This window comes from Elephas maximus, chromosome 4 (genome assembly GCF_024166365.1).
Source record: "Elephas maximus indicus isolate mEleMax1 chromosome 4, mEleMax1 primary haplotype, whole genome shotgun sequence".
Taxonomy (NCBI): Eukaryota; Metazoa; Chordata; class Mammalia; order Proboscidea; family Elephantidae; genus Elephas; species Elephas maximus.
The window spans coordinates 68,315,897-68,338,582 of record NC_064822.1 but is presented as its reverse complement, the minus strand read 5'-3'; the positions used below and the strand labels follow the sequence as shown (position 1 = coordinate 68,338,582).

At 34.8% G+C, this 22,686-nt stretch overlaps 1 protein-coding gene across 5 annotated transcripts in view; it reads left to right on the top strand.

Moving 5' to 3' along the window:
* Nucleotides 1-11,127: 11,127 nt before the first annotated feature.
* The window catches only part of KLRK1 (killer cell lectin like receptor K1), a 59,417-nt gene continuing 47,858 nt past the window's right edge, over nucleotides 11,128-22,686 (top strand). For 3 of the 5 annotated variants that reach the window (XM_049882488.1, XM_049882487.1, XM_049882484.1), the window contains exons 1-7: nucleotides 11,128-11,286; nucleotides 12,349-12,454; nucleotides 14,669-14,776; nucleotides 18,567-18,659; nucleotides 18,868-18,903; nucleotides 19,492-19,643; nucleotides 21,692-21,795. In XM_049882488.1, the coding sequence (XP_049738445.1) occupies nucleotides 12,412-12,454; nucleotides 14,669-14,776; nucleotides 18,567-18,659; nucleotides 18,868-18,903; nucleotides 19,492-19,643; nucleotides 21,692-21,795 (536 nt within the window). In that variant the 5' untranslated portion in view covers nucleotides 11,128-11,286; nucleotides 12,349-12,411. The remainder of the gene's footprint in view (nucleotides 11,287-12,348; nucleotides 12,455-14,668; nucleotides 14,777-18,566; nucleotides 18,660-18,867; nucleotides 18,904-19,491; nucleotides 19,644-21,691; nucleotides 21,796-22,686) is intronic. The other 2 variants (XM_049882485.1, XM_049882489.1) reach the window with 2 other exon arrangements.

Here is a 22,686-nt window from a genome sequence, read left to right as displayed (position 1 = left end):
TTCTTAATTGAATCCCATATTTTCATTTGATTTTGTTCACTTTTCTTTGTCCTTCTCTCTTATTTTTCTTGAGACTTGGTAAGCTCAGTTACTTTGTCTTTTTGTTCACTTATTTTATCTTCTGTCTGTTTGACTCTGTTGTTGAGTGTTTTCCTTGCCTTTTCCCATCAGTTAATTTATTATCCAGTTCCAGTAATTCCTTTTTTATGTTTTCAATTTCCTTATTGAGTTTATCATTTTGTTCCTCAAATTTGTTTTCTCATCTTTGTTAGTTTTTCTGTGAGCTGTTTGCTTTCTTTACCCCAACTCAACCCAAACCAAACCCTTTGCCATACAGTTGATTCTGACTCATAAAAAAAGTGACCCTATAATTGGATTTCTAAGTGCATACTCTAGAGAAACCACCATGATTAAGAAGAGGCATTGAAGAACAGTCAAACCAAAATTTGGGGGCTATAGTAAAAAAGTAAAAGAAAAGAACTTCATGACCTTAAAAAAGAAGGGGGTAAAATACTGTGCTATATTCATAGAATAGACTATTTTTGCAAGGAAAATGAATATTGAGTACATAAATATTTATGAATCTTACAAACACATTTTTGAACCAATTTAAAATAATTGCAGAAATATAGGTAGTACCTCATTTATATGAATTTAAAAATATATGCAAAGCATTGCCATATATATTAGATATAAATATATAGGCAGTAAAAGAGTGCCTAAGGTAAAAGGAGAAAATGAAATCAAAAAGAAACACACAGGGACTTAAATATATATTTATATTATGTTTCTTAAGCTTGACAGTGGGTACATGAGTGTTTATCACATTATTACTTAGGTGAAAACTATATAAATAAGGCAATTTAAAGATGACACTGAACATTTGCATCAACTTAGTATAAAAGAAAACTTTGTAGCCAAGCCCAATAAACCCCAAAATCAAGAAGTGAAATCCTGGAAACATTTAACTACACAACAAACAGATTCTGAACAACACAAGTTGTATGTTGCCTGCAAAAGACCCTGGAAGAGAGCCAAAATACTTTAATGAACAATGATCTAGGCCAGGAAAAATCACACCAAACAACTGACTTCATGGTAACATCAATCGGAACCCATTAAACTAGTACAAAAACAACCCCACCCATTGTAGATTAGACATATTTTTTCCTGGCTTCCCTACAAGTATCCTTGCACATAAGCACCAAGTATACAAACACCCACCCATTACTATGGTACATGGACCTCTTTCCGGGTGACTCGGTAAGTTGCTGTCTATCATGGAAATTTTGGCACTGACCTCTGTCTTCAAGCTCCCTAATAAAAACTGGATCTGATCAGCCTGGCTTTTTCTGCCTCTTTTTTTGGGGATCTGACCTGTGCCCCTCAGAGCCACTCTTGTCACTCATATGGTGGGGTGCGACAATAACAACTATGTAAAAAATATTTAAAGTAAAAAATAATAATGAAAAACATATAAAAGTCATATTAAAGAGAATTAATATGTTTAATAAAAAAAAAACTAAAACTCATTAAGGAGTCTAAATAATTCAATATAAATAATGCCCCAAGTATACGAATTCATACAGGTTGATATCCAAATTTGTTATTGTTATTAGATGTGGTCAAGACACTTCCAACTCATAGTGACCCTACACATAACAGAACACTGTACCATTCTCACAATCGTTGCTATGCTTGAGGCCATTTTTGCAGCCTCTGTGTTAATCTAGCTTGTTGAGGGCCTTCCTCTTTTTTTTTACTTTACCAAGCATGATGTCCTTCTCTGAGTACTGATCCTTCCTCATAACATGTCCAAAGTATGTGAGACGTAGTCTTGCCATCCTTGCTTCTAAGGAGAATTCTGGTTATACTTCTTCCGAGTCAGATTCGTTTGTTCTTTTGTCAGGCCATGGTATATTCAATACTCTTCACCAACACCACAATTCAAAGGTATCAATTCTTCAGTCTTTATTATTCATTGTCCAGCTTTCACATGCATATGATGCGAATGAAAATACCATGGCATGGGTCAGGCACACCTTAGTCCTCAAGGTGACATCTTTACATTTCAACACTTTAAAGAAGTCTTTTGGAGCCGATATGCCCAATGTAATACATCTTCTGATTTCTTGACTGCTGCTGCCGTTTTTTGGCTGCCATGGGTGTTGATTTTGTATCCAAGTAAAAAGAAATCCTTGACAACCTCAATCTTTTCTCTGTTTATCATGATATTGCTTATTGGTCCAGTTGTGAGTTTTTGTTTTCTTTATGTTGAGGTGTAATCCATACTGAAGGCTGTGGTCTTTGATCTTCATCATTAAGTGCTTCAAGTCCTCTTCACTCTCAGCAAGTGAGGTTGTGTCATCTGCATAACACAGGTTGTTAATGAGTCTTCCTCCAATTCTGATGCCCCATTTTTCTTCATATAGTCTACCTTCTTGGATTATTTGCTCAGCATACAGATTGAACAGGTATGTGAAAAGATACCACACTGACACACGTCTTTCCTGACTTTAAACCATGCAGCATCTCCTTGTCCTGTTTGAACAACTGCCTCTTGATCCATGTACAGATTCCTCAGAGCACAATAATCCTAACAACCAATTAAAAATGAAAAATTGACCAAACTCACCAGTTTCCAATGAATGGTAATTAAATACTGGTGAAATATATCTATAACATTGGTAAAATTTGTACCATTGTAGGTGGAATAGAAAAAGAGGCTCTTTGTTCTTCTACATGTAATAACAGGTAAGAGTGATTGATATTTTGCCAGAGAAATGATTTATTTCAGATTCATTCTATAGAAATTAGAGCAACAGAATGTAAGTATATAAGTATAAAGCAGTTTATTAATTTTTTTTTTTATATTGAAGGAAACCAAAAAAGAAGAAAATCTGAATAGGAGAAAAAGTGGAATAAATCTGTTGCCGGGGCAGAGGAGAAAGGTGAATAGGGAATTATTGCTTAATAGGCAGAGAGTTTCTGTTTGGGGTGATGAAAAGTTTTGGAAATAAATAGTGGTGATAGTTGTACAACATTGTGAATATAATTAATGCTACTGAATTCCCCAAAACCCTTAAAAATGGTTAAAATGGCTCTCTTGAGACATTTCAGTCAATTGACATAATATAGTTCATAAAGTTTATGTTCTACATCATAGTTTGTTGAACAGTGTCTGGGGTCCTCAAGGCTTGGGAGCAGCTATCTAAGATTATAACTGTTGGTGTCTATTTATCTGGAACAAAACAGAAAGAAGCAACTCCAAGAATCAGATAAGGAACAAGACTACAGAACTAATTTTCTCCATGAACTATGGCCTCCTCTACCTTGAGACAAGAAGAACCAGGTTGTGCCTGGTTACCACTACCAATCATTCTGATAAAAGTCACAATATTTGGATCCTGAGAGAGAAGGAGAAAAATGTGGAATGGAACTGCAAATTTTCCAAGAATCCAGACTTACTGAACCTATTGAGACTAGAGGAATCCCTGAGACTTTAAACCTTGAACTGAAACTATTCCTGAAGTCCTTTTTAACTAAATAGTAGGTTAGCTCAAAAAGTAAAGAATATCACCTTTGAGTACTGCACTCTTTAAAAAAAAAAATACCTATATGAGACCAAACGGACAATAGTTACTCTAACGCACAGATGAGAAATTTGGGGGCAGTAAACCTAAGTTAATGTGAGTATAACAACTAGAATGGAAAAAATGAGAATATTGGCACCACATGAAGAATGTAACCAGTGTCACTGAAAATTAGGTGCAGAAATTGTTGAATGGGAACCTGTTTTGCTGTATATACTTTCACCAAAAATACAATATTTTTTTAAAAAACGAATTCAAAATGGTTAAAATGGCAAATTCTGTTTTATATATATTACCACAATAAAATTAAAAAAATGAAGAAGAACAATGAGGCTAAAGAGACAGGATAAGGTGAATAAGTCAAGAGAGGAGAAATATTGAAATTGATGACATGACCTTCTCAGTGTATTAAAAAACAGAAATATTGTACATATTTTGAAAGTAATTTTTTAGATGGCCTGAATTCTTTTGATGATATCACTCCTCTGAGACTAAAAATGTCATTGCTCTAAAAGTTACTAGCACATAAAACTTTGATAATCTAAACTACATCTAGCAACAAAGAAATATTTTGTTTTCTGCTTTTAATCATGTTTAGGAATGACCACTTGAACACTTTAGTTGTAATAATGATTATTAATGCTAACTTCAAGAACATATCACTATTTTTTATTTCTCTTTAACTCAGCAATTACCAAAAACCAAACCACTTGCCATTCAGTTGATTCTGACTCACGCTAACCTCATGTGTTGTAAAGTAGAACTGTGCTCCACAAAGTTTTCATTCTGAGGCAACACTGACTAGATTCAAACTACCAATCTTTGGGTTAGTAGCTGAGCACTTAACCTTTTACACCACATAAAATACTGAACTACAAATAGCCTCATCTATTGTATTCTATTGTCTCTTTTATGTCTTTGATATATCTGTCTCCTGTTCTTGGTATGTTTTACTGACATTTACCTTTATGTTTAACATACTTTTAAAAAACTTAATGTAAAACTCACCTAATCCAGAAAAGCTTTTATAATATTATTTTCTCATGATTGATATTGGCAGCCCTTTGGGGTTATCATACATGTTATTTTCTGTAATACCAAAAACAAAACAAAACAAACAAGCCTGTTGCCATAGAGTTAATTCTGACTCATAGCAACCCTATAGGACAGAGTAGAACTGCCTCATAGGGTTTTCAAGGAGTGGCTGGTGGATTTGAACTGCTGATGTTTTGATTAGCAGCTGAGCTCTTAACCACTGCTCCACCCAAGCTCCATCTTCTGTAATACCCAATGATTATACCTACCACTGAAAATTACATATTCATTTAACATTATATGCTTGTGTCTGTTCCCTCAGTAGACTGTGAAGTGACAGGGATTGTGCTTTACAATTTTTTCAACTTTGTATATCCATTACTAAATGATGTGCTTGCCACATAGAAGGTTCAGTAAATAGAAACCGGTCTTTGAAAATATCAGCAACACCATTTATCTATCATCTATCTATCTATCATCTATCTATCTATCTATCTATCTATCTATCTATCTATCTATCTATCTATCTATCTATCTATCTATCTATCTATCTATCTATCATCTATCTATCTATCTATCCATCTATCATCTCTCTATCTCTCGATCTCTCTATCTCTCTATCATCTATCTATCTGTGTGTCTATCTATCATCTATATCTATCTATCATCTATCTATCTATCTATCATCTATCTATCTGTGTGTCTGTCTATCTATCATCTATATCTATCTATCGTCTATCTATCTATCATCTATCTATCATCTATCTATCTGTGTGTCTGTCTATCTATCATCTATATCTATCTATCTATCGTCTTTCTATCTATCATCTATCTATCTATCTATCATCTATCTATCTATCTATCATCTATCTATCTATCTATCATCTATCTATCTATCTATCTATCTATCTATCTATCTATCTATCTATCTATCTATCTATCTATCTATCTATCTATCTATCTATCTATCATCTCCCCAAGCATCTGTCAGTTTGTCATATTATGGTGGCTTCCATGTTGCTGTGATGCTGGAAACTATGCCATTGGTATTCAAATACCAGCAGGGTCACCCGTAGCTTCCTGACTAAGATTAGGAAGAAATATCTGGCACTCTACTTCTGAAAAAAAATTAGCCAGTGAAAATCTTATGAATAGCAGTGGAACGTTGTCTCATATAGTGCCGAAAGATGAGCCCCTTGGTTGGAAGGCACTCAAAATATGACTGGGGAAGAATCACCTCCTCAAAGTAGAGTCAACCTTAATGAAGTGGATGGAGTCAAGCTTTTGGGACCTTCATTTGCTGATGTGGCATGACTCAAAACGAAAAGAAACAGCTGCAAAAATCTATTAATATAGGAAAGTGAAATGTACAAAGAATGAATCTAGGAAAATTGAAAATTGTCAGAAATGAAAAGGAACTCATCGATATCCCAGGCATTAATGGACTAATATTAGCCATTTTCAATGAGGAAGAGCAAAGACTACAGCCGTCAGTATGGATTACATCTCAACGTAAAGAAAACAAAAATTCTCACAACTGGACCCCTGGTGGCTAGTGGTTAAGCACTATGGCTGCTAACAAAAACGTTGGCAGTCTGAATCTACCAGGTGCCCTTTGAGAACTCTATGGGGCAGTTCTGCTCTGTTCTATAGGGTTGCTATGAGTTGGAATCAACTTGACCGCAACGGCTTTGGTTTTTTTTTTTTTTTACCAGTTTAGACCAATAAATAACATCATAATAAATGGAGAAAATATTGAGGTTGTCAAGGATTTCATTTTACTTGGTTCCAAAATCAATGCCCAGGTAAGCAGCAGTCAAGAAGTCAAATGACACATCGCATTTGGAAAATCTGCCGCAAAAGACCTCTTTCAAGTGTTGCAAAGAAGTCACTTTAAGGACTAAGGTCTCTGATCCAAGCCATGGTGTTTTCAGTCACCTCATATGCATGTGAAAGATGGACAATGAACAAGGAAGATTGAAGAAGAATTGACACCTTTGAATTATGGTATTAGTGAAGAATATTGAATATAGCAGGGACTGCCAGAAGAATGAACAAATCTGTTTTGGAAGAAGTACAGCCAAAAGCCTCCTTGGAAGCAAAGATGGTGAGATTTCATCTCATATGCTTTGGACATGTTATCAGGAGGGATCAGTCCTTGGAAAAGGACATCATGCTTGGTAAAGCAGAGGATCAGTGAAAAAGAGGAAGACTCTCAGTGAGATGGATTGACACAGTGGCTGCAACAATGGGCTCAAGCATAACAAAGATTGTGATGACGGCACAGGACCGGGCAATGTTTTTGTTCTGTTGTACATATGGTTGCTGTGAGTCAGAACCAACTTGTCAGCACCTAACAACAACAACACAACATCTACCTATCTCTCTATCTAGCTATCATCTATCTATTGTCTATTTATTGTGTGCTTTGATGCTGGTAACTCCATGTGAAATAATAGAGAAAAGATTAATGCAGTATAAGGAGGGTTCAAGGCATCTCAATTAAAACATTGGAGATGCATTGCATGCTTATAGTGGTTATTATGCTCTCCAAAAGAGTAATCTTAGAGTTAACAAGTTTAAACGATTTTTTACTCTTGTGTACACGAATGCATCTATTGGAGAAAGAATAAGGCAATAAGAACTACAGCACCTACTACTAGGTGCATAATAGGAAAACTTTAAAAAAAAGAAGTTGGGACCTGGGAGACCTTGGTTCCACCCACTTGGTCAGCTATTGAGCCACTTTCCTTTGAAAAATTGCTGTCTTATCCCTGGGTCTGTTTCCTTAGGCACTTGGGATAAATAATATTAAAATTATCTGACATCTATTCAATTCTATGATTCTCTGATATTTAAGGCAGTAAAGTAAGCACAAAATCCATTTGCATTCTGTAATATAATATTTTATAAGTATTGTCTTGACCCAGTTTTGAGATTATGCCTAAAAACTCTCAATTCCCCATTGTTGGCAGTCTGTTAAGCCCACACCCCAACTACTTCCCTAATCAGACTCTAACACTCTTGGTTGATAGTATGAACCAAAAAAAAAAACAGCCTAACCCATTGCCGTGAAGTCAATTCTGACTCATAGCGACACTGTAGGAGACAGTAGAACTGCCCCACAGGGTTTCCAATGAGTGGCTGGTGGATTTGAACAGCGACTTTTTGGTTAGCTGCTGATCTGTTAATCACTATGCCACCAAAGTTTTCAGCATACGCAGACTCAACTACCAGAAGCCCCCAGGTACCTAACCCCCAGGATGAGTGAAATTATCCAAAATACCCAATACCCAGGAAGCCCAGGAAATCTAACTAACCCCATCCCATTTGCCAACATAAGCTGCCCTCTAAAATTCCAGTTGGCTAGCACCCTATCCTTGAGTGCACCCCCCTGTGTGGCCCTGTGTGGTAACCCTCTCTCATTTGGATAAGTGACAACATTTTCTCTCTTCCATTTTAGTGTCTTTGTGTTGTGTCCCACCATCCAAAGAATTTATAATCGTACCTAAAAGTATATGATTATGAAACAGATAGAAGATGTAGATGTTATAAGGGAATCTTTTATTTCTGAATGTGGGAATTATCACTGTAGCAGGAAATGTAAGATGAAATGGCGATAAAATAAAATGTGAAGCCTGACCCATAAGTCATGCAAGTAAGTCACTTGAGAGTAATTTTGAAAACAGTTATTTATTTGTGGCTGCTTATTCACAATTTCTATGAATCAACTCGACGCCACTGGGTTTGGTTTGGTTTTGGTATTCATAGTTTCTAAGATAACACCACAGGGCAAAATAACTTCTGTGTCCCATTACATCACATACATTCCAATTTAAAAAAAAAAAAAAAAAGATAATTCTACTATGGACTATGTTAATATAATAAAAATAAAGTTTTTTGTGAAAGAAGTCTCAGTAGACTTATTTTCATATAGAATTATACCTCATACCATCAAGTTAATTCCAACTTATAGCTACCCTATAGGACAGAGTAGAACTGTCCCATAGGGTTTCCAAGGAGCAGCTGATGGATTTGAACTGTCAACCTTTTGGTTAGCAGCCAAGTTTTTAACTCCTGTGCCACCAGGGCTCCTGGTTCATCCTATCACCATGTATTGGCCCACTGCTAATACCCAGCTTAAAGCATAATAGGTTCTTAAGTATTTCTTCAAGTATATTTGTAGTTTTTACTTTAAAGTTACTCATAATTTCATTTCTGCCTCAATATGTCCATGTATATCCAAAGTGTAAGCTCCATTTCTCCCAATCCCCTTTATTTAATTCACTGTCCATCTGGAATTAGAGTTTGTCTTTTTTAACATGCCTCTTGTCAGCTCAAATACACTAACAGAAAAGCCAGGGTTATAAAAGTTTCACTTGGCAATAGTCATGCACCTTGTGCTTTCATTTCTGAGCAACTGTCCAGTAAACACCTCTGACCACATCCAGTTTCAATATCACAGCTCGAAGTGAGCATCCTGCCCAGGGGACTGTTTCCTGCCACAAAGCTGCACTGTGGCCTCAGCAACTCCTCTGCCTGGGCTTCACAGAGTATATGCGCAAGCATGTAAGTCAGCCTGTAGTAAGTCATCCAGAAGGCCAGTTGATCAGACCTTGGTGATTTTTCTTTATTAATGCAAACATCTTCTAAATAGCTTGTTGTTGTGGTTGTTGCTCTTGAATGGCTTGAATTTAGGCTCTTTACAATAGTATTGTGACTTTCTTTCTATGATAGTTACAGAGGTCAAATAAATATGTCCATATGAAGCTCATACCTGAACTTTTGTAGTCAAATTGTTGGTTTTTATAAATTCATTTTTCTTAGTCTTATTCCATTTACTGGTAAGTACGGTCTCTGAAAACTTTGCCATATACCTTCTGCAATTCCAGATATCACAAACCCTCATTAATGTTCACAAATTCTCAGTAAATGTGCCATCATGACTATTACAGAGTGACCTTATGCATAGCATTGAGAAAGAAATTCAAGTTTCCTTCCAAATATTTTTTCTTTTTCCAAGTAAGTGGGATATTGATTAGAGTTGAATTGGATATCTGAAATAATTTTACAGTATTGACACTTTTATATTCAGTAGAAACACAACACGTGTTGGCCTATAAAATTAAATTTTTTAAAACATATTTCTATGAAATTATATAAGTTCCAGATAGATCTTGCCTATTTTTCTTAGATTTACTCTAAGTGCCTAATAGTGTTTCTATTGCTATTGTTAAAGACCTATTAAAAAATAGTAATTGTTTCTATCTTTAGAAATATAATGGCTTTGCAAATTAATGCTAGATTCACTTATGCTCTTTTTATTACTTCTATTAATTGGTCAGTAATTTTTTGTTTGTGTTCTATGTAGATAACCATATCATCAGCAAACATTTTTTGTTGTTTTTAAGTCCTATACCTTTGATTTTCTGTAGTAGTCAAATGTGCTGAAGGAGCTCAACAATGGTATTGAAAACCAGTGGTATTGGTGACTGCTTTCCCTTCCTGATATGTGTAAATAGGAGAATAAAATAACCCTGGAAAATATTTCTAAGACACAGACAAAGCTTTCTTATTCTCCTATTTAAACATTTCAAGAGCAATTGTATTTTTCAAGAAATGTGCCCATTTCTCACCAGGATTGGTATCGACTCATTTGTAAAATCTTTTTTATTTTATTTTTGATGTCCATAGACTCTGCCATGATGTTCCATATTTTTTTTTTTTTTTCATTCCAGCTAATATAGGGAGTAGTGTCTGCAAGGGAAAAGGAGAAAACGGCAAAGATGGATTTATAAGCAAATATGGACCTGACACATGCATGTATATCATGGACGAAACAATATTGGCTGTGAGTCGATGATTGTTTAAGCCGGGTGCATAATTGTTTATTACACAACTCTCTGTTTTGTATATATTCTACAGTTATTTTTATGTATTTTATAGTTTTATAATTGGAAGGTCATATATATGTCAATACACATATATGTACTCTGTGTGTGTGTATATTTAAACCAAAAAAAAAAAAAAAAAACCCGTTGCCATCAAGTCAGTTCTGACGCATAGCAGCCCTATAAGACAGAATAGAACTGCCCTTTTCCAAGGAGGGGCTGGTGACTCTGACAGCCAACCTTTTGGTTAGCAGCCAAGTTCTTAACCACCGGACCACCAGGACTCCTGAAAACAGCTTTACTGCAGGGCGACTAAGAAGTGTATTTAATTTTCTTCTCTGTTGGTTTCCATATAGTTCTTACTTGCATATGTGATGATAAATTTTCACTTCTTATTCAGAAGGTATTATATAGTCCCATCATTTGTTTCTAAAGACCCTGTGCTACTTATTACTGAAACTATCATTTTTAGGTTGTTCAAAGTTTTTAGGATCTAACATTTATCCAACCATAGTTGATCACACCTCACCCACACAACTAGACAAATACTCTCCGTAGTAATAAGGTGCAAGTATTGTGGTTTCTGCTGTGCTTTTTCAACAGGGAAGTGAAGCTAGAATAACATCTAACATGTCTTTCTCAGAAGTGAAAGTTAACTGAACATTTTTAATTTCAATTATAAATTAGGAACTGAGGACATAGCTAAAGTTGTCAGTTGTATAGGTGGCTTTTATCTACAAGATTCAGGACCTTCCCTCTCTAATCAGGTGTGTGTATATGTGTGTGAGTGTGTGTGTTTACCAAGTATTAATCAAGAAAGGAGGAAATACATTGTTTCAGTCTCAAAAAAGTTTCTGAAAATATTATTAAAATTTATAATTACCATAACAGTAATTCTAATTGTTTCTTAGAATGTTTAAATAGAATTACTCTGGGCAAGGGATACTGGTCGCTCCTGAGTTATATTATTTTTCACTGTATTTGATGGTACGTAAATTAGGATAGTATTACTCTTACTGAAGAGACTGGACACAGAATCAGAACGATCTGTGTCAGAAGGAGGCTTACTGCTAAACAAAAGTAGAAGAATGAATCTTCACACTGGGTTCAGAAGAGTTGAGATCCAGTTTGAATCCTCAGGCACTTAGTGTGTTTTCTGTTATTTTGCAAACATTCTGTGATACACAACTTTACTTGCAAATGAAACAAGTTATATTTGTTTCTTCCAACCATCCTCCTCAAATATGGAAAAGGTTTTGCTTTTTTAAAATCTAAGCAACTCTAAATATTTGTTAAGTAGATATGATACTGTCTGGGGCTGTACTAGACACTGTACATTACTATTTAAGCAAATGTTTATTGATTTTTGTTAATGATGATGGCAGTAATGGTTTGTTGTTAATGATAGTAATGTGGGAAAAAGTTGAATTTGAATGTGCTTGGAAAAAAACCAGATGACACAAATTCATGTGTCCCTAAAAGAGCTATCACAAATGTCGGTTATTAACAAATAAAATAAAACAACTAAAAACAGAAAAATGTGTTGCCTGCCATTTAGTATCAGTGGTATAAAATATTTTTGATTAAATAGCTTAAAACATCCTTGATATTTTAATGACACTTTTGACACGATTGGTTATTATTTCACAACCAAGAGAATTTTGTAAAATTACCTGGCTTTTTATAAATTTTCATTTCCTTTCTTTCCTTTTTTAACCATGCCTGGAAGGAAACATTTCTGTATTCTAATTATTCCAATCAAAATCTTCCCCCTTGCCACAAAGAAAGTGTACAGAAAAAAATAAAATGCCCAATTTTATTTTATTCAGGAAACCTTTGTGGAATGAAGATGTTTGGATTCATCTCTGAGTTACATGTGAAGTAATAATTATATGATGGGGTTGATCCGTGGTCGGAGGTCTCATCACAGCTTGGGTATGAATTTTCTGCAGTTTTGCTTCTGTGTAATTTTAAGATACCCAGAATTTTATACAAACATATATGACATGTTGTTAGGTGTGTTCGAGTCGGTTCCGACTCATGGTGACCCTATGTACAACAGAATGAAACACCGCCTGGTCCTGCACCATCCTCACAATCTGTTGTTATGCTTGAGCCCATTGCTGCAGCCACTATGTCGATTAATTTCGTTGAGGGTCTTCCTTTTTTTTTTTACTGACCCTCTGCTTTACTAAGCATTATGTCCTTCTCCAGGGACAGATCCCTCCTGACAACATGTCCGAAGTATGTGAGAGGTAGTGTTACCATCCTTGCTTCTAAGGAGCATTCTGGTTATACTTCTTCCAAATCAGATTTGCTCATTCTTTTGGGTGTCCGTGGTGTATTCAATACCCTTCACCAATACCACAATTCAAGGGTGTCAATTCTTCTTCGGTCTTCTTTATTCATCATCCAGCTTTCACATACATAGGAGGCGATTGAAAACACCAGGGCTTGGGTCAGGCATACCTTAGTCTTCAAGGTGACACTTTTGCTTTTTAACACTTTAAAGAGGTCTTTTGCAGTAGATTTGCCCAACGATTTCTTGACTGGTGCTTTCATGGGTGTTGTTTGTAGATCTAAGTAAAACGAAATCCGTGGCACATATATGACATTAAAAAACCAAAAACCAAACCCTCTGCCGTCGAGTCGACTCCAACTTGTAGGGACCCTATAGGACAGAGTAGAACTGCCCTGTAGAGTTTCCAAGGAGTGCCTGGCGAATTCCAACTGCCAACCTTTTGGTTAGCAGGGGTAGCACTTAACCACTATGCCACCAGGGTTTCCATACATGTGACATTAGAAAAGAAATTTATTCTGATTCACTTTAAGTTCCTTTTTAATCAAGTCACAAAAAACTCGAAAACTTTTTTCCTTAATTTATTAACTACTTAGAGTACAGCCACTCACGTTTGAGGCAGCTTGAAGTAGTGAAATGGCATCAGGATTTGGAGTCAGAATTTAATTTTAATCAACTTTTACTGCTCTCCATTTTTGAGATCTAAGGGAATCCACAGCCTCTATGCATTTTAGTTTCATTGTCTATCGAATAAGATATATAAAACAAAAAATAGGCTGTATTTGTCTTCCTAAATTTTTGTGAGATTTAAATTAGATGGTTTATATCTGAAAGTGCTTCTTAACCAAAAATGTTATAAATTACTCATGGTTGGTAACATTATATTACATAAACAATATGTTTTTGACCATCTCTAATATTCACTTTCCTATCCATAAAGAAATGCTTACCTTCTTTACTTCATCGGTTTAATAATTAAAGTATGTATTATATGGAAAACAATGTTTAAATCTAATTTTAGATTTAAAAGACATAATGTCATTTATAAAGGGTTTTTCAATATTCAGTAAATGATAATATTTCAAGAAGAGAGCAAAAATAATTTTTGCTTGTTTTTTGTCAGATACAAGACTCTATCTGAAAACTTTAGGACTTAGTATTTTAGCCTTTCTATTTCCTTCACTCTAAAGAAAATTACACACACTAGCATTTACTAAGTGCTTACTATGTGCTTGGCACTATTGGTACTAAGTTCATGTTACTTTATTTCTTTTTTGAAATATCTATACTAGGTTGTACTGGTTCCTTCTTTCCTTTCTTCCTTCCTTTCTCTCTCCTCCACTCCCTCCCTGCTTCTTTCCCCAGCTCTCTTTCTTTCTTCTTCCCTTCCTCCCTCCTTAGGTTCTTACCTCCCTCCTTCTTTCTCCTTTCTTCTTTCCATAATGACAAAACAGGAGCAAAAAGTAAATCATTCACGTGTGGTTAACTAGTTAGTAAATGTAGATCTAGTCTTAAATATTTATCTCCCTAGGCCTCTGTCTTCTTCACTTTATTGGTGTCTTAATTTTAACACCAGATTTCATTATATATTATGAATTTACTTGTTTAATAATACATAGGATCTTGTTAAAGATATTTTGTAATGCAATAAACATATTTTATTTATATTACAAAGTGTAAGCATCCAAGGAATGAAGTAATATGAAACAAAATAAATTCATGTTATTATACTTCAAAAAGTATATTCAGTGGAAATATATTTATGGAAATGGCAAGTTGAATTTTAAAAAATTTTGCCTCAAGTGGCAAAAAGGTCAAGTCTTATATTGGCCTGAATTGTCTTTCTACAGAGATGAGTGAATTTCATAATCATAACTTTGGACTAGCAAACCGTGGTGCCTGTACACAATGCCAAAGGCAAAGACCTCTACTAATCCCAAGCAAAGGTAGAGAAAATAGTAAGTCTTATATTCCATTTATCTTCTTCTTTCAGAATACTAAGTGAACCTTGAAAACTCTGTAGTTAAATCAGTAGTAATCATTCAGTGGAGCCCTGGTGTCTCAGTAGTTATAGAGCTCAGCTGCTAACCAAAAGGTTGACAGTTCAAATCCACCAGTCGCTCCTTGGAAACCCTATGGGGGCTGTTCTACTGTGTCCCATAAGGTACAATGAGACAGGAGTTTCTAAGGGATTGTTGAGCAACTAGCTTGAAGAAAGAATAAATGGAAATGGAAAAACAAAAGATAAAGAAAGAAAAATGTCCTCCACAGTTATGTTCTTAACCACTATGGAGGTCATGACTCAACTGTACTTATAGAACTGCTCCTGAGTGAAGTGAGTAATAAATGCTATCTAATAATTTTTACCAAGCCAGGATATCACTGATAATAGAGCTTGAGATAGCTCACACAAAAAGAACAGACCACCTTAGCAAATAGCATTACTTTCTAAGGGTTAATTCTAGGAATGCAAACATCCAAGGTCTAACAATCAAAAGGAAAGATTATATGATCATACCCATAATTATGACAAGCATCGAATGAAAATCAATGAGAATCTTAATTAAAAAGAGCTTAATTTTCAAGACCTCTAAAATATAAACAAGTAATATCCTTTATTTAAGATACGTATGGAAACCCTGGTGGCGTAGTGGTTAAGTGCTACAGCTGCTAACCAAAAGGTTGGCAGTTAGAATCTGTCAGGCATTCCTTGGAAATTCTATAGGGCAGTTATATTTTGCTCTATATGGTCGCTATGAGTTGGAATCGACTCCACGGCACTGGGCTTGGTTTTTGGTTTGGTTTGTATATGTAAGTAAAGAGCTCTCGACTGCTAACCAAAAGGTCAGCAGTTCAGACTCCACTAGCAGCTCTGTGGGAGAAAGATGTGGCAGTCTGCTTCGGTGAAGATTTATAGCCTTGGAAACCCTATGGGACAGTTCTACTCTGTCCTATAGAGTCACTATAGGAATCCACTCAAGGGCAACAGGTTGTATGTATATACATACATATTCAAAAGCCATAACTGTGCTTATTGGTAAAATTCTAGAAGCATTTTCATTAAAATTAAAAAAAGGCAAGAATTTTCACTATCGTTTTTGCTTAAGTTGTTATATTGCTATGTTGGTACCAGCCAAAGAAATTAAACAAGAAAAAGAAAAAAAAAAGTATTATGAAATTAGAATATAAAGACAAAGCTAACATTATTTGCAAAATACATCATTTTAAATCTGACAAAAAAACTTAGAAAGCATCACTTCAAATTATTGAAAAGAGTAAGGAAATCAATATGCAAACAGTTGAAAATTAAAACACAAAAATTGCCTTCTTAACTAAAAAAATAAGAAAAATGTGATGGAAGAAATGCCATCATATATATAAGAGCAAAAAATCTTCATAAAAAAGAAAAAAAAAAAACTAAAAAAAGTACGATAAAAGAAAAAACATTTTTAAAAAGGATTTAACATAACAACAATGATGCTAAAAACATAAAGCATATTATAAAGCTAGAGAAATTTTATAAACAGTTTGAATGGAAAGATAGACTTGAGAATCTAGAAATCAAGGTTAAAGCATACAGTAATGTAATATATGCTAATGGTGGTCTATCATATCAGTGAGGGTACACTGGTTTATTTAGTAAGTAGTGTTAGAAAACTGAGTGCCCCCTTGGAAAAACAAACAACTTTTATTGAGTTTCTACCTAATTTATTATAGAGACACACACTAAAAAAATACCAAATGAGTCAAATGAAAAAAAGGAATAATACGACAGTATGACAAAATGTGCGTAAATTTGTTTTATAAACTCAGAATAACAAAAACATTTGTATTTATAACCAAAAAAAAAAGAAAAGCAAAAGTCATAAAGAAAGTTTGATCAAGTCAACCACAGAAAAATTAAATACTCAACATGCCAAAAGTATCATAAACAAAGTGAAAACAAAAATAAAAACTGAGGTGTATGTTGCAAAACATACAGTAAGAACTGAGCCAATATTCTTAACCTACACATAGGAACCAATCCAGCAACCTAATAAAAACAAAAGTGTCCCTGAGAAGGGAAATGAAAAATTCTTCAACTATAGTAAAAAAGTTTAATCATATATTAGGAGTTAATAAGGTTAAAATTGAAAATTTTTGCCTATCAAGATTAGTAAATTTTATAAAATTCAAAATATAAATAATTTCAGTGCTAAGAAAGGTGTGGGAAAATAGATATTTATATTTATTTTTGGTACTATGTAAATTGGCAAAACCTGTTTGGACTAGAATTTTCCATTACTGCAAAAATTTTAAATATACTTGTAATTACACTTATGAGGATTTTCCTAGAGAGGTACTTAAAAATATGCACTAAGGTGCATATGAATGTCATAAACTGTATCATTATTTCTAAAACCTAAAACTTAGAATTAATTTAAATATTCATTGGAAAAAAATTAAAAGTCTGTCAATAATTAGATTTTGTCCAACATCAATGAAATACAATATAACTAGCTAGTTATGAAAATGAGACAGCTTTCTAAGGCATGATAGGTATCCTAGTCATCTAGTGGTGCTGTAGCAGAAACACCACAAGTTGATGGCCTTAACAAAGAGAGGGTTAGTCTCTCACAATCCCATAGGCTATAAGTTCGAATTCAGGGCTCTGGCTTTAGAGTAAGGCTTTCTCTCTCAGTCGGCTCTGGGGGAAGGTCCTTGTCATCATTCTTCCCTTGGTCTGGGAATATTTCAGCGCAGGAACCTCAAGTCCAAAGGATGCACTCTGAACCTGGCACTGCTTTCTTGGTAGTATGAGGTCCCCATAACTCTCTGCTTGCTTCTCTCTTTTATATCTCAAAAGGGATTGGCTTAAGACACTACCTAATCTTATAGATCTCATCAATATAACTGCTACTAATCCATCTTATTAACGTCATAGTGATAGGATTTACAACACAGGAAAATCTCAACAAATGACAAAATGGTGGACAATCACACAACACTGGGAATCACTGCCTAACCAAGTTCACACATATTTTTGGGGGACACAATTCAATCCATGACAATAGGCAATGATCACCAGGACATTTTCCTAAGTGAAAAGTTAAGTTTCAGGATATGTTATGTATTTTCTTAAATTTGTGTCTTAAAAAGATGATTAAGGGGAACTGACTGCCTATATTTATTATTGCACCTATAAAGACAATCAAAATTGGCAACTTTGATTTATCCTAGGGGAGACTGGAGGACCTGGGGAAGAAATAAACCAGTTGCCGTCAAGTCAATTCCGACTCATAGTGACCCTATAGGACAGAGTAGAATTGCCCCATAAGGTTTCCAAGGCTGTCATCTTTATGGAAGCAGACAGTCACATCTTTCTCTCATGGTGATCCTGTTGGTGGGTTCAAACTGCTGACCTCTTGTTTAGCAGCCCAGTGCTTAACCACTGTGAAACCAGAGCTCCTGGGGTGGGGGTGGGGGTATAAAAAAAAAGGAGGGGTTATTTTATTTATATGTTCATACTCTTGTTTTACAAATTGATTTACAAATTATTTACCTTACTTTTTCTGAGAAACATAATTATGGCAGAAAAGCACTAATAACTAAAACCAAAAAACCAAACCCATTGCTGTCGAGTCAATTCCAAATCATAGTGTCTCCATAACTATCCCCCTAAAAACTGCTCTAATCTTTATCTTAAATACAAAGGTACCTGAACCCTCTATCCTTTTTCTGACCTCTCTTTTTTTTTTTCTTTGACAGCATCTCCATTTTTTCTTGGTCGTTTCATTGCTGTAGCTATGGGGATCCGCTTCATTGTTGTGGTAACAATATCGAGTATCATATTCATGAATTGTAAGTGATAACAAAAGTAAATTGAAGCTTTGTTGATCTAACAATTGTGATAGATTAGTTTGATTAGTACTCAGAAGCACAGGAAAGTAAGCTAGCAAACTTGAATAAGTATTCTTATTATGTTTTGCAATTAGTCTTAAAATTTGTAAGCTAGTTTTGCTTGAACTAACATCACAAAACCTTTTAATTGTCGTGATTATTTTAATAGCATTATTCCACCAACAATCTCCAATTTCTTTGAATGGTAAGTGGATATTTTCTAATATTTTTCACCATAAATCATGTACATCTATTCATACTAGAGAGCCTGGGTGGCCCAAGCAGTTTCCAATCGTCAGCTAACCGAAAGGTTGGCAGTTTGAACCCACCCAGTGGCTCCCTGAAGAAGGCCTGGTATACTGCTTCTGTAAAAATTAAAGCCAAGAAAACCCTATGGAGCACTTCTACCCTTTAATATATGGACTCGCCCTGAATCAGAATTGACTCAATGGCAATGGCTTTGGGGTTTTTAAAAAATACGTATGCTAGGATATAGATGTGTATCAGGAAATGATTATTGTTAGTCCATAATTCACAGTAGTTTTTTTTATCATGCAAGTTATTCTTTTTTATCGTATATGTATATATATACAGTAAGGGAGTACTTGTAAAAAGTAGAGGATACTTAGTTCTGACATGTCTTTCAATTTAAATGTATAGGGATGTATCCTTGGGTATGAAAATAACGGTTTGTATGGAATTTTAAAGTTGAAATGGGAAGGGCATTCAAGTAGTCTAGACAAAATCTGCTAAAATGTTCAGACAGATTTAATAATATAATCTTCCTTTCTAGAAAGTTACTGTGGCCCATGTCCTAAAAACTGGATGTGTTATAAAAATAACTGTTACCAATTTTTTAATGAGAGTAAAAGCTGGTACCAGAGTCAAGCTTCATGTGAGTCTCAAAATTCCAGCCTCCTGAAGATATATAGCAAAGAAGACCAGGTTGAGTATTAGTTTTATTTCTTCTTCCTATATTTAGTCCTAACATAAGAGGCAATTTACTGGAATACAGACTTGAAATATATGTATACCTTCCTTATGCTACTAACCCACTGAGTCATCTCAGGCAAGACGATGAAGTTATTGCTAACGTCGTATTGAATGGCACGTTCTCACAATTAATAGAATGTACAATGGAAAACCTTTAATATTGCTTTAATTAACGTCAAAAGTCAATGGTTGATTCACTTACAATGTACTTTTCTCTTTAGTTTACCTCTTTGACAGTTTCCCCATCAATAACTTTCTATCCTGTAAAAGGGGTGAGCAGATGAATGCTTATTAGAATCTTAAGATGTGCATAAGAAACTAAGTGTCATAACAAATATGTTAGATTCAAAATGTTTGACAATGTAATAACCATTTTACCTCTGTTATGTCATTTGATCTTACATCACCTTGAAAGCAAGAGAGTAAAGTCAATCTTCATTTTCTGCAGATTTTGCATTTACTAATTTGCCTGCTGGAAATTATTTTTGGTTAGTGCTACAGCCGCTAACCAAAAATAAATAAATAGATAGATAGATAAGTAAGTAAATAAATACATAAATAAAAGGTCAGCGGTTTGGATCCACCAGGAGCTCCTTGGAAACTATGGGGCAGTTCTACTCTGTGTTAGGGTCACTATGAGTGGGAATCCACTCACAGCAAAGGGTTTTTTAATTTGCCTACTTACTAAAATTTATTTTTAACCCCAAAAGAATACTTATGGTGCTTTTACAGTCATTCATGGACACGTACAGAGTGGCAAAAATTTGAGTCACCAGACGTGCATGTTCCCATCTGAGGTCAAACAAGGCAAAGCTCTGACTTCGTTTCAGCTCTCTTACTGTAAATGAATATGCTTTTGTGGTCTGTTTAGTGGTACTTTTTTCATACTTTTGTGCCTTTTGTTGGTAATTTTGCTGTTTAAAAAGGTCTTCCATGTGTAGTGTTGAAGTGCGGAAGTGCTCCTAAGTGTAACAAGGCTAAGATGTGCCTTTCAGAGAAAATGCATGTGTTAGATAAGCTTCACTATGCGTTGCAATCCCCTCACATGACAACAACAATAACAGATAAGCTCCATTCAAGCATAAGTTACTGTGATGTTGGCCATGAGCTCAGCACTAATGAATCAACAATATATGCATTAAATAAGGTGTCTTTAAACATGCTGTTGCAGTTGTCAGGTGCCTTTGAGTCAGCTGTGACTCAAAGCAACCTTATGTATGACAGAATGAAATGTTGTACTACCCTGCACCATCCTCACAATTGTTGCAGCCACTGTGCTAACTTAACCCATCTCGTTGAAGGTCTTCCTCTTTTTTGCTGACCTTCTACTTTACTAAGTACGATGTCCTTCTCGAGGGACTGGTCTCTTCTGATAACTTGTCCAAAGTAAGTGATATGAAGTCTTACCTTTTTTAAGGAGCATTCTGGCTTTTAAGAAGTATTCTGGCTGTGCTTTTAAGACAGATCTGTTCTTTAAATATAAACACACAAAATAAGGTTCTCTATCGATTACATTACAAAATTGTTGTGACCAGAGGTTTTTTTAAGAATTTAACTCTGTATTTCCCCTAAGAGCAATGGTTTAGTATTCACTGATTCAGTGTTCATGACATCTGTATAGAATGTAACCCCCAAAATTATGAGAATCAACCATATATGTTTTGAAAATATAGGTATATACCTCATGCAATCATGGGAAACATCATTAAATCCCTAGTCTCCAATCTTTTTATTTTAAATGATTTTCTGATTTGTGTTATAGAAAATGGATAGATTTAAATTTAGATACTTTAATAGGAAGCCAAATGTTATGTACGAAAAGTAAGAAAGTACAGACATTGCAGGAATTGTGTATGTGCTGCGTATGTGGAGATTATACTAGTTAGGGGACAGAGCATTTTCCACAAGTGTAAGATGGAACAATTAAATGCTTATGCCCTTGTGTTTACCACAGTTTTAAGCACTGACTATATTTATGGTTTATTTGTGGTTTCAAACAGGATTTCTTTAAACTGTTGAAGTCATATCACTGGATGGGACTAGTGAGAATTTCAACAAATGGGTCCTGGCAGTGGGAAGACGGATCCCTTCTATCACCTAACCAGTAAGTCTCTGGTCCAGTAGTATCTGTATTTGTGGGTATATTCCTTGGCTATCACTATGATCATTCATGTATCACAGTTTTTCATACATTCCCAGGACATGCTCATATCCTAATCGATTTTGCAAAACTTAGGGCTTGACTTTAGAAAAGAGAGAGTGGAGAAGAGCAACAAAACACGGTGATAATGGGTATCATTAATTGTTTTCTATCTGCTAGGTACTCTGCCAGGTAGGGCTGATGTTATACCCACTTACAGATAAGAAAGGAGACTGAACAGAGAGGTTAAGTATTCTGTGTATACTTAAAAAAAAAAAAACTATTAACAGATTTACTGAGGTATAATTGACATAAAATAATTGATACATATTTAAAGTGTACCATATGATAAATTTAACAAATATATACCCCTACTAAACCATAAATACCATCAAAATAATTAGCATATTAATCAACTGCAAATTTTCCTCTAGCACCTTTGTAATCCCATCTCCCTGCCTCTCCCTGACTGCCTCTCCTGTCTCTAGGCAACTGGTCTGCTTTCTGTCACTGTAGATTAGTCTGCAATAGAAAGAATTTAATACAAATGGAATTATTTATACATTTTTTTTTTTGTAATGGGTCTGGCTTCATTCACCCATCACAATTATTTTGAAATTCAGCCATCTTTTAGCTTATATAAAGAGCTAATTTCATTTATTCCTGAAATGATTCCATTTAAGAATACAGCAAAAATGTGTTTGTCCTTTCCTCTGTTGATCGATATTTGAGTAGTTTCCAGTTGCAGACTATTACAAATAAAGCTGCTTGCTAGGAGAATTTACGTCCACGTCTTTGTATGAAGGTACGCTTTTGTTTCTCTTGCATAAATACCTATGAGTGTAATGGAAGGAT